General features: G+C 41.5%; 1 protein-coding gene across 17 annotated transcripts in view; it reads right to left on the bottom strand.

Annotated features, from left to right (window-relative positions):
• The window catches only part of MAPT (microtubule associated protein tau), a 107,131-nt gene that overhangs the window by 32,899 nt on the left and 61,506 nt on the right, over positions 1-12,726 (bottom strand). For 10 of the 17 annotated variants that reach the window (XR_006416379.1, XM_044446971.1, XM_044446980.1 and 7 more), the window contains 3 exons: positions 12,219-12,290; positions 8,315-8,580; positions 2,359-2,451 (listed from right to left, as the gene is read on the bottom strand). Coding sequence is in view for 16 of the 17 variants with exons in the window: in XM_044446971.1 (XP_044302906.1) it covers positions 2,359-2,451; positions 8,315-8,580; positions 12,219-12,290 (431 nt within the window). In the remaining variant the exon portion in view is untranslated. The other 7 variants (XM_044446976.1, XM_044446987.1, XM_044446984.1 and 4 more) reach the window with 4 other exon arrangements.

Below are 12,726 nucleotides of genomic sequence, written 5' to 3'. Positions count from 1 at the left end.
AGTCTATGACATAGACTGATCTTAAATTCTTTGGGGCACTCCAGTAGCCAATACAATGAACAATATACAGTATGATCTCAAGTGTCTCTTTTCAGAATCTAGTTTGAACGTCAGGCATTTCTCACTCCATATTAGGTAACATTCTTCATTTGCATAGGGAATTAGTGCAATGATCTTATCATTGCTGCATCCCTTTGTATCTCCTTAAGGACTGGAATTTATATTGCATGTTTCCTGTCTGCAGTCCATTGTTTTGTTTTCCATATTTGCTGGCATTGTCTTCTTAGGATTTAGGCACGGCGAGGATCTTAGGCGAGGCACGGGTGGGCGCATGAGGCAAGGCAGGGGCAGGCACACACATGGGCACGTGTGCGGTGGGTCCAAATGGGCATGGCGGGCCAGATCTGGCCCCCGGGCCATAGTTTGAGGACCCATGTCCTACAACATTTCTTTGTTTCCTGCTTGACTTTTTATATACCTTTTAACATGTTAGAGCACCAAGTTAGGCCTGTGGACAGAACATGTTTGGCTACCTCTGCTACTGAAAGTCATATTTTACAGTCTGATTATGCTTTATTGCATTGTATGATGACTGTATGTTTTTAGCTTGTAAATATATTTACAATAACCTCTCTTTTGGGGGGAGGGTATTGTTTTCACCAGTTTACTCATTGCAACTTTGCTAATAACCCCTATGATTTCCAGAGTATACATGGGTACATTAAACAGCATAACAGTAATTTAGCCCATGTGTATTGTATAATGTGTTGCTTCTTAATTTGTATCTGAAACTGCAGCCCTAAGAACCTTTCAGGATTTAAAAAATAAACATTTCTTCTAAAATCTAATTCATAAGATTTTTCCACAGCAGACCATTCCATAGTACTTTCTGGAATGTCCCACAATGATCTCACCACACAGAACAATGGTAGCAGGGTACAACAGGGGATAGTCATGTCAATACCAACACAAAATAATGTATTTTAAGCAAGACAAAGCAAATACCGCAAATGGTTCAATTATACAAGCTACGTAATCTCATAAGAGTATGTCGTATGTGTTCTACTGCCGTGTGGCTTTGAACTGCTGACAGCCCAGCGGCTCAACCCATTGCACCACTGCATCCCTTTACTGTACTACCTGCATCTAAATGTTTCATTCAAAAGCTCAAAATCTACTAACCCAGGAAGCTTGCATTTTGTAAGGAAAATTTTTAACACTAGCAAGTTTTTAGTGAAACTATAGAAATATGTGTCGGGATTCAGAAACTAGAGTTGGGCTTACTAGAACTTCCAGTGATCAGCAGATAGTGTGTGTGCCATGTGGCATTTTTCACTCTAATTAGCAATCTCAGAAATGGAGGCAAAACAGGTCCATCAAGAAACAAGAGAAAACTTGCTTCCAAGAATGCTGAGATTTGCAGATGTACAAAAAATGCATTTTTAATTAAAAAACATGAAAGTTTCTCCCTTCCCCAAACCCACAAAAGAAGAAAAGTAACCCATGGAGGATTGAGTACATTTAGTAGAAACCAAGAACCACTAAATGTTGTATCTCCGTTAGAAAAACAAAACATGGAAAACTAGGGAGGCAGGAAAGAACTGGCTTGCTTGAGCCCCTAACAGTTTATTCTGTCCTGATGGCAGCTACAGAACCCTGAACCAAAGCATTGCTATTGGTAGTTAAGGATATTCTATGAGATGTTGCAGCTCCTACTTGAATCTACTGGTTCTCTAGTCCTTTGATTCTGTTAGACACCTAACACTATATTCTCTACCCTTTTCTTTTCCACCTTCCCCTCTGCTTCTATAATCCTTGCTAAAACTAACCTGAATTATGAAAGCAGGTTGAATTATGCTAGGTAAATCTAGAGATTAATTTTGTTTAATTTACAATATCTACATATTTTATTTGGAGCTGCAGACACGTGTTTCCTGGATGAAGGTTCTGGATTTTTCCCCTTTCCCTTTTTTTTGATGCAGCACATCCATAGCTCTTCTTCAACACACCTCCAAGACTGAGAAGCACTTTCTACTTGCTAGGCTCCCTGCATTAGTACCTTCACTTACTTGCATTAGGCAATATATTTTTCCAGGACTGTTTGAAAGCAGCAGCAGCCAGCTTAACACAAGATTGTTCCAAACTGATGCCCCATTAGCTTTGTATACCTCTCCATGTAGACAGACCTGCTGGAGGTTTAATCAAGCCATATCTTTACTGGTAGCAAGCTAATTCACTACGTATCACCAACAGCTGTCTGACAGAGCAGACAGTGTTGGCACGTCAGGGTTAATGCACAAGACATGCCACTAAAAAGTTACAGTGTTATAGTGCACTGAACTGTGTGAAAGTACTCACACTGCCTCCTCCTGGAGTGTGTTTGATATTATCCTTTGATCCACACCTGGATTGGACATGGCTAAAGTCCAGCTTCTTATTAACCACCTGCACCTTTGATAGCCAGAAAAAGAACATGAGTGACAACTACAACCATCTTCAATACAAAATGAAACCGCCATCTAAGAAACAAGATGAGGCAAAGGAAGATTCTCGCTTTGAAGATGAAGCTTCAAATTTCAGCTTTGGTTTTGTGACAATTAGACCTGAAATGAACATTTAAAAAACAAACAAAAATGAAAACACAACACAGCCCAGGCTGCTCCATTTCTAATATGCTGGCAAATCCCAATAGCTTATCTGTCACCGCACACAACTGCAACAAAACGTAGTTTTGAATGTAGAACTTATACATCTATGTTGTATAAAATATAGTTGAACCGTTGCTGGTAAAGTCAAATCATTTACCTTTGCAAATAAATTCCTGGATATTCTAGGATTCACTACAGAATCTGGTAACCATAAAAAGGCAAGAAGACTGTGGCTGCATAACTGAGAGTAAACTGCATTAACCAAACTAGGACTTAAGAGTAAATATGCATAGAAGAGCAAATGTGATGCAATGGTCCATCGGCTAGAGCCCATAATCTTTCGTTTTAAGCCCCAAATCTCTGTGAGGTCATCTATCCCCACCATCCTGCTGTCCATGGGCATTTGCTGGGGCCCTGATAATCTCTGCTGCATCTGATCCTTGTCAATACAACAATTATGGGATGGTGTAAATTGGTGTCCTGCAACAACAGGGGTTGGACCCATTGGCCTTCTTGGCCCCTTCAAACTCTATGATTCGAATTAATAGGCTTTTGCCTACGTGTATTTCACCTCCTGCTGCTCCCACCTTGAATCTTTCTGATTTTTCTCCCCAGAAATAAAATCCCCTCCTGTCCTCCATCCATACATTTCTTTTTTAAACATGGTGACACAACCCTTTAAATACACACACACACTCAAACCTTAGATCATGTATAAATTAGCATATACAAATTTGTGTGTGTGCTATAGACCTAAGCCCTAAATCTTTTTCATGCCTAGCACCACCCTGATGCATAGGATTTGTTCCACTGAAGCAACTATCCTTTATTTACTTGTTTATGAATTCTGGGATGACAAGAAAAATGGTAAAAATCTGATACATAGTCAGATGCAGTTTATGTCTCTGTATTGTGTTACAACCATTAACGTAGCAAACACTGTAATAACCATATTCATCTCCCAGGCACTCCTAGTATGTCTGAAATCAAACTTGCATCAATCTTTAAAAGAGAAAGCCACATGCCTTCAGAGTGGTGGCTCCTATTGTCATTCTTCCTCTGAAAGCTATATAAACAAATGAGTTTTAATCCTCCCATGAGTATAGCACTGTACACCTCGCAACATTCCGTTCACACTAGCAGGCATGTAGTCCGGCCTGGCAGCAGCAGCTAACACGGTAAGGCCCAGGAGGCCACATGGGGGGTGACACCAGCCTCTTTTTTCTTTTTTAAATTTTGTGGCACTCAAACATAAACATGGGATAAAGCAGCAACAAGCACTGCCTTTACCACCATCATTCCCCTTTCCCGCATTGTAGGTGGGCCCAGAGATACTGGGCAGTGGCAGCAAGGAGAAGTGCACTTCCAGCACTCTGGACAGGTGACGAGAGCTGAAGTAAGGGGAGCCCAATGTACTACAGATGGAGGTGGTCCACCATTGCCATCCCCAGACTGACCACAGAGGTGTGGCTTGGATGAAACCCTGTTTCTGCTACTCTCAGAAAGCAGAGGTGCCAGACATGGGCACAAACAGCCAAAAATGGAGAAGCACCACCACCATCTGCACTACTCTGAGCTTTCCAACCTCTTTGGAGAAGCTGAAAGAAAGAGAAAGAAAAAGGGAAAGAAAAAGTAATTATATTGCCATGGGACCCAGAGTTGCATAGGACATCATCAATGCCAATGCCTAGTAGGCTGCTTTGCTGAGAGGCAGAGCAACCTGCCATGGGAAGCCAGCCTTGTATGAAAGTGGAGAAAGGAAAGTGCACCCGAGCTCATTATTTTAAAACTGCCATTGCTGCTCTTGCCAACTGACCACCCTGAGAGTGCACTTGACAGCTGCCCCAGTTTGCAGCAGCTATCAGGGTCATCCCTCCTGGTCCAGAGAGCTACTCTACAATGGGACACGGGAGCCTGAGATCAGCTAGACGGCATTGCTCCACTATCAAGGCAGCCCTGACAAACCCATGGCCCATCCCCCCACTTCTGCCTATCTGAGCTACTCCCAGGCAGGCATGTAGCGATGGGGACAACGGGGTGCTCAGAAAATAGAGCATCCCCACTGAGCCCATGGTTCCCCTCCCTGCTCCTACCTGCAAGTAAGCAGAGCCTGAGAGTTTGGATCACAGGCTCAACAGAGATACTCCATTTTGAGAGCAGCTCCACTGAGCCCATGGCTCCACTCCTGGCTCCCACCTGAGCGCTTTACTCCCAGACAGAAGCAGAGCCATGTACGTGCCCAGAATGAAGCATCCCCACCATGGTCCATCTTTCTACCTGGGAGAAAAACTCTCAAGTAGGAGCCAGGAGAGGGAGATGGACTTGGGGGCACTGCCTTGAACCAGGGCAGCCCTACTGAGACCTGCCTGTGTAGATCACTCCCAGGCAGTTGCTGGGAGCCAGAAAAAGGCAGCCCCAAGTATGGGACAGTAGTGCAGAGTGGACCAGGCAACCCACCTCCTGTTCCAGAAGATTCCTCCGAAGCAGGAGGCAAGGGTCCCCAATCACCTTCCCAGTTGAGTAGCAGGGTATGAGTCCTCTTTGCCTAGTGAAGATTCCTTAACAGCTGAGCAAAGTCAAAACTGGCTCACTATTGCAGCTGTCAAAGAAGCTCATTCCTCCACATGGGCTCCCTTAGGATACTTACCAGGCAAAATGAAAGAAAAGGGGGCAGGAGGGAACCAAGAAATCTATATAAAGGAGCCTGATCATCTATCAGGCTCATTCTGGGTGCTTGGCAAATAACAGTAACCAACCAAAGTGATTTACCAAGATGGGCTGCCATAGGATTACTTCCTCCCTCCAACAATCAAGGAAGTAATCCATAAAAAGTAGGTTGACCCACCTAATACATCACTGCACAGTTCAAGAGCAGGACTTTAAAAAGCAACGCAGAATAGTCAGCTGCTTTTAACGAGGACAGCTGTATAAAAATTGTTCCAACTGATAAACTGTTCCATAAATTGTTTATGCTGGTTATATAACTGTTTTATGCTGTTTTACTGTATTTGTGCACTCTGATGAATTTTTGGGAAACACAGGAGGTCTAGGATTTGATAAAAACATGTAGACATCCTGCAATAACCGAGTGAGCAAAATGTAGCAATTCCACAAGATGCACCTCACATGGAGCACCTATTAAAAATATTATGTTTACTCCTTGTTGTGGTTTGGGGCAACATTCATTACATGGATCTGTCTGGTTCTGACATAGTTAAGAGTATCTTTGTACAATTATCAGTCTTTTTAAAGATGAAGCACAGACGTTATACAGATCTATTAATAATGACTGGCCTGAAGCACCCACCAGAGGCAGAGTTGCCTATCCCATCATCCCAGAATGAAGATGAAGTTATTCACATTTCACCTGGAACGGGCAGTATCACAAATAAATTCAAAAATTACCACCTTCCACATATATTTTATATGTAATATTATGTTCCTGCACAACAATAACATTGCCTCTCCACTACTGGAGGGAGGGCTATCAGCACAAACAACTGTGCTCCCTGACTACTCCATATAGCTGGCAGAGAAATCCCATAGGGACAGGGAAGGAAAAAGCTGTAGCAAAAGATCTGCCAAAAGTATAGTCCCACCAGGGTCATGTTGGGTCAAAAAAAGTGGGGTAGGTTTTTTGCAACTCTCTGGGCTGCAGACAACCATTTTTTATTTATCTCCCATATTTCAGTTCCTGGGCTGGCACTGTTCTTCCCCCTTATCAGGATTTCACCTGAATACCCCTGGTATGCCAATTACCAACTCTCAGGATGGCAGCAGAGCATTGTGCTAGCCAAGCAAAGAGGCTCTTAATGGCAGACTTTTTGCTGTTCAACAAGAGGGAGCTTTGCAATATCCTACTGCTCTGGGATACCCTCACTGGATACAAAGAATTGTGCTTTCATTGTTCTTTTCCAGCAGACACACACAACCCTTTTAGCTTGATGAATTGTGGGCCATCTTGATCAGCACTGCATCAAGCTACATGTAATGCACTACCAACAAAGTAAAACAATTACAAAACTGAAACACACATGATTTCAGTCCCACAATCTGCCTCAAATAAGTTTGTACATCCAAACTGACATTCTAACTCTTGCTTTGCAAATAATTCTGAATGTATTGTCTTGGCCTTGTCAAATGCTACTTTATCAATGTTTTCTGTGGTCTAAATTACCTTTTTCAAAGCATCTTTAGAAAAATATGTATTGGTCCTGAAATTGTAGCAAGTGATCTGTTCTGGTGGGAAATGGTAGTTTCTTTCTAATGTGTTCCTAAGCCATATTATTGGAGAGAGCTTTCAATCCCAGTTCTTGTATTGTCTGAGGAAGTCACAATCTGTCAATTGTAAAACAGGGATAGTAATTTCTATTTGGACCATTATTTGCAGAGGCTGCAGAAATCTGAGTGAAGAGAATATGCTTTGGGTGGATTTCATACTGATATAGTGTTATTCCTATGATGAGAAGCATTTGCTAGTAGCTGATTTTAACATACTGATGACTCATTAAGTACGAAATTCTCACAGTCAGTACTCTCGAATTGTTTATGCATTCCTGTTTATGTCTTTAAATTTTGTCTTTAAATTACAATGTGGTAAGTTTCTTGGAATAATTTTGGCCAACTTAAAATGCAACGGTTTTTTTAAAGGTACTAACTTTTCTCTTTATTTCCAGTGCCAGCTGTTTTATTGTTACTCACACATTTGATATAAGGGCATAATACTTAAATATGCACAGTTGGCAATTAATGAACTCATATTGGAATCTCCTGTTAAAGGAAGATAATCTGTCAGATCTATTCCTTTCCCAACTACTGGACTAAGGTCCAGTCTAACACCTAAAATTAAGCACTAAAGTAAATTTTCCAAGTAGTGAAAGTAACTTGCATATATGAACATAACTGGAGATTATCTTAGTCCTCAAATGTCAATCATTTCTATTCTTCCTCTGCATGTTGGCAACATCACTATGCTGCTCCCAGAAGCTGCAAAGTTACAGGTACTGAAGATCTCGAAATTCCTACCCATGGAACCTCTGGTATTCTTCTACAAAGTGCCCTCTACAGTTAAGTCAGTTATTCCTTGTCATAGTTTTAAACAGGCATAAATCCAGCACTCCTCCCTCCAAGAACTGTTTTCTGTAAGAACTAAATGTTCCTTTCATTCCATCAGCTTAATGCTATGTTCAGATGCTAAATGTTTTCTAACAAGCAAAAACCCATAGCACATACAAATGCACTCTGAACACCATGCCATTTCAAAGATGCTTCATGTTCTTTTTGAGTGGAAGTAGGCTGAGGTCAGAACCAAGAAACAGAATGAATACAATAATTTAACATGGTATGGGGAAAACAACCAGCATATGTATTGAAGTACAGTGGTTCCCAAAGTGCAGAAGGGCAAGGTACTCAGGTCAGGAGGCAGAGTTTCAGTCAAAAATTAGAGGCACTTTCTTTCCAGACAGAAATTTTGCATTACAGCAAGAAACGTAATTGCTGTGCTACCCACATAAACTGCAAACTGGGGGCCAGAAGTTCTAAATAGCAGTTTAGAACTTGTGGCCACCTAAGCTCCAGTACAGGTCAAGAGAAGAAAACACACTACCTAAATCCAAACCTGTACTGTATATCTTCCCACACAAGACTAAAAGGTATGCTGGATTTACCTTTCCACCCCCTGGCTGATGCTTCAAGTTGTCAGTAGAACCAATCTTAGACTTGATATTTTTCAGGTCTGGCATGGGAACGGGAGCTGTCTGCAAACGGCTCTTCGCAGAAGAAGGAGATTTTGGTGGAGTGCGAACCACTGCCACTTTCTTGGGCTCCCTGTTTGGTGGAGTTGGCAGGGAGGGTGTGCGGGAGCGACTGCCAGGGGTTCCTGGAGAGCCAGGGCTGCTGTATCCACTTCTATCTCCAGACTTTACAGGTTCACCTACAATGTGAGATCAAAGGACAATACATAAATCAATATTATTAGTTGTACATACAACAGAGCCTTTCCTAAATCTATATCCACTCCACATCACAGTATCACTCTACTGAAATAACTGTTGTGGAAGTTTCTCAACATCTAGCTAGGAAAAAGTGTAATGCTATCTGAGCAGTGATCATTCCATTATACCACTGCATAGGGTCACAATTAATGTGTATATTTTAGTTGCATTCTAACTAATGCAAATTTGCTGTGCCTTCTGTGAACCTGAAACATGCAAACCTGAACCTGTGAACCTAGCACACATGTTCTCATTCAACTTTATTTTAGTTCTAAAATGATAAAAATGAGCCAGTCCTTAAAGCTCAAATTAAATGTGCCTTTCAATCTTGTGATAAAGTTCAAACATCAGCATTAGCACCATGACTTGTCATCAACAGCAGGAAATAGAACTTATTAATTCAAATGGAACAGCATACAACCTTTATAAAATATACACATTACCTGCAATCCCCCAGCTCAGTGTGCCCCTCCACGATATACATCTGGGGTGCAAAGCCTCAGATCCAGGAGCAAAATCCAGCCATCCTATGGTCTAACCCTAGCCCTATTCCCCTGTCCTCATCCTTGTTTCCCTAGCCATTGCCTGGTGATTTCACATCTTTTGTGTAGTTTTTTCCTCCATTCTACAAATTTGAAATTCCTCTCCTAGGACTTAGTTCATAGAATCAGAATTGGATGGCACCTAAGAGATCATTTAGCCTAAACCTCTGTTTAATGCAAGCTCTTTACTGCAACATGCAATTTCACCACCCTGAAAAATAGCCATGGGGCTTCTGCTTAAATATGTCTTAGTGAAGAAGAACCCACCACCACCCAAAGCAATCTGCTCCACCACTGAACAGCTCTCATTGTTAGGAATTTGCTGCTAACACGTAGCCAACATCTGTTTTTCTGCAGTTTTCTAGTACTGTCCTCTGCAGCAACAGAAAGCAAGTCTGCTCCTTCATCTACATGACAGTCTTTCAGATCTTTGAAGACTGCTATTATGCCTCCCCTTAACTGTCTCTTCTGCAGGCTAAACATACCCAGCTCTTTCAACTGCTCATCCTAGGAATTTCCTCACCATCCTAGCTGCTCTTCTCAGGACACACCCCAAATTATATTTCCTAAAATGAGCTGTCAAAACTGGACATGGTAGTCCAAACACAGCCTGAGTAACAGAATGGAAGTACAACAGGACCCCCAGATCTGTGAGGATAGGTTCAAGCCCCCCAGTGGATGCCTGACACCACAGATAATATCAAACACTATATACTGTACATATACATTTCTTTTTTCACAGACAGACAATTTGTTCTTACCATCCATCCTAGCAAATTTGGCATACAATTTATACGATTTCTTCTCTTTCCCTATTAAATTGAGAATTTTCACTTGAAAGGAAGCACTTTATGACTTCTCTTTTGGACTGAGGTCAACCATGCTTAAATGAAAACGTGGTAATTGAAACAGCGGATATGGAGGTCTTGCTGGTTAATGCAGCCAAGCCCAAGACAGCCTTATCTTCCTTAGCGACTGCATGGCACTACTGCCTCCTATCCAGCTTGGAAGCCACCAAGACACCTACAGGTATTCCTGCTTAACCAGGTCCCTTTGAATTTTCTGTATGAATGTAAGATTTTAAATTTATCTTTTTAGACAAGAGGATGACGACCCATGTATTAGAATTCATTTAAGTGTGGTTGCTCAGTTAATGGAAGAGTCACCTAACTGTAGACCAACCCATATGTCACCATTGTATCAACAAGTGTATCATATTACTGGAAGTAAGTACTTTAAGCTATAATGTGCTGCTATTTTTGGCCCTGGCCATTCTGCCTTACCACCACTGGAATACAGTCCCTGTACTTTTCTCCAAAGTGTAAGTCAGCCCTTGGTCTTAAACAAGTTTTGCACTCCTGATATGCATGCTGCCGTTGCTGTCACATTATATATTATTGCTCCTGTTCTGAAGAAACGAGACTTGTTGCTGGGTGACAGAGTGTGAAACTAGCATAACAGTGAATTATGTACCAAGCCATTTGGCTAGCCACAGACCCACGAAAACAGGGATATAAAAAGCGTGCTCCTTCCAACCCTATCTTGCAGCCTCCAGACTGGTGCTGAAAAATCAGGGAAGGAATGAACCCTCTAGAAGAAGGGTCTATGACTCCTGCCATACAGCAGGAAATTTGTTCCTAGAACATTCTGGGAAGTTGGGATTTAAGGTTCCTGCTTATTTCCTAGGATACTCCAGGAATGAGGCTCCTGCTCCATCTGAGGTCCCCACTACTCTGGCAGACAGCCAATGCAGCTCTGATGTTGCTGCACATTCCTGCACCAAAACAGGCTACTGTCATCAAAAGGAACCTGCATATATTCAATAAAGATTTTCACATTTCAACCATGGGTTGATGGTGTTAACAGAATCAGTGAGTTGCAATGGGTTAAGTTCCATTATGCTGGAGCTGACTTTGATCTCAGCAGAAAGGCTTAACATGAATATAGATAATAATAATAATGAATATAGATAAAAAGGTAAAGAGGTATTTTCATTCTTCCTCTACACTATCTTCTTTTGGGTTCCAAGACCAAGCCACTGTTCTGAGAAAAAAATGTCTAAGAAACAAAGCTGTATTTTATGTTCATTCATGCTTTAGGGACATCCCTATGACACTACTGTCATACATTTTACTTGGCTGCCTCTGAAGAACAGTCGGAGACTACAACTGTTTTAAACACCAGCTGTCAGAATACTCACTGGAACTTACCAAATGAAGCACGTAACTGACTACTTCTTTCTTTCCAGTTTCACTTCGAAGTGCTTGTTTCAAACCTATGGACCCACTCACACACTCGGTCTACATCTAAAAACTAGTCCTATATTTGCCTATCATCTGAGGAGTGGTCAATGGAAATGCATTTTTTAAAAACTGGGTTAAATTTTTAACCCAGAGAGCCAGTGTGGTATAGTGGTTAAGAGCCTGGGACTGGGACTCAGACAATCTGGGTTCTAGTCCCCGCTCAGCCATGGAGCCAACTGGGTGACTTGGGCCAGTCACAGACATTCAGCCCAACCTACCTCACAGGGTTGTTGTGGGGATAAAATGGAGGAGGAGAATGATGTAAGCTGCCTTGAGCCCTTTGTAGGAAAAGGGCAGGATATAAATCAATCAATCTATAAAATTGAGTTTTGGATCTGAATTCCTCATCTTCCAGTGAAATGCAAAACCTTGGTATTTCAGAGGCTTTTAGGGAAACACTGAAGTCAACCAAACAACTGCTGCTCATGAGGCTGCATTAATTTTATTTATTAAGGGTACAATCCTAAGCATCTTTAGTTGAAAAAAGTCCTATGACTCCCTTAAGCCTCTAAAACAAGAATAAACAGGTGTATATCGTGTGCTGCATTTTTATGTTGTTTCTGTTGTCGCTACTTGTTTTTCTAACAATAAGAATAAAAATTGTTTTAATATGTCAAATCATATTTTACTACCAAGATGAGTGCTAATGGAAATATCAAGGATTCACCGAGTCTAGATCAGTGCCAGAAAACTGACTTGGGAGTCTTTAGGGATAAAGAAGAAACAGAAAACCTTTATTTTTTTCTTCACCTCTCTCAGATTTTGCTGCTGTGGTAGCTGGTCGCTTCTGCTCCTTCTTGGCAGCTGAAAGAAGAAAAATAATCCTGCAATGAACCTATAATGTTTTGTGGGATACTTGCTCTTAGCAAAACAAAAGCATCCACATAGCAGTGGAATAATTGTCATATAATGGAAATATATAGCATTGTTCTAGAAGATTGATTATCCCAGAGCACTCTATTGAAAAATCTGTTCACCAAGGTCCACTGGATAAAAATACAATTATAGAAAACTCATGACTACTTTTGTAGGTTCATTAAAAGTTCAGGTTATGATTTTGAGTGGGAAAAGACAAAGGCAAGTTGCTTACCTGTAACTGTCATTCCTCGAGTGGTCTCTGCACATTGGGCTCTGCACCTGCACAGAGTCTGTTCTTGGGAAGATCTAATGGCTGAAATTGTTTTGGTGGGAACTCCTCCCTGCTGGTGTTCATGTAAAAGGGAGGAACTCCCATCATTTC

The sequence above is a fragment of the Varanus komodoensis genome, unplaced genomic scaffold (assembly GCF_004798865.1).
Source record: "Varanus komodoensis strain SLA01 unplaced genomic scaffold, ASM479886v1 scaffold50, whole genome shotgun sequence".
NCBI lineage: Eukaryota > Metazoa > Chordata > Lepidosauria > Squamata > Varanidae > Varanus > Varanus komodoensis.
This window is presented reverse-complemented; position numbering and strand designations above follow the sequence as displayed.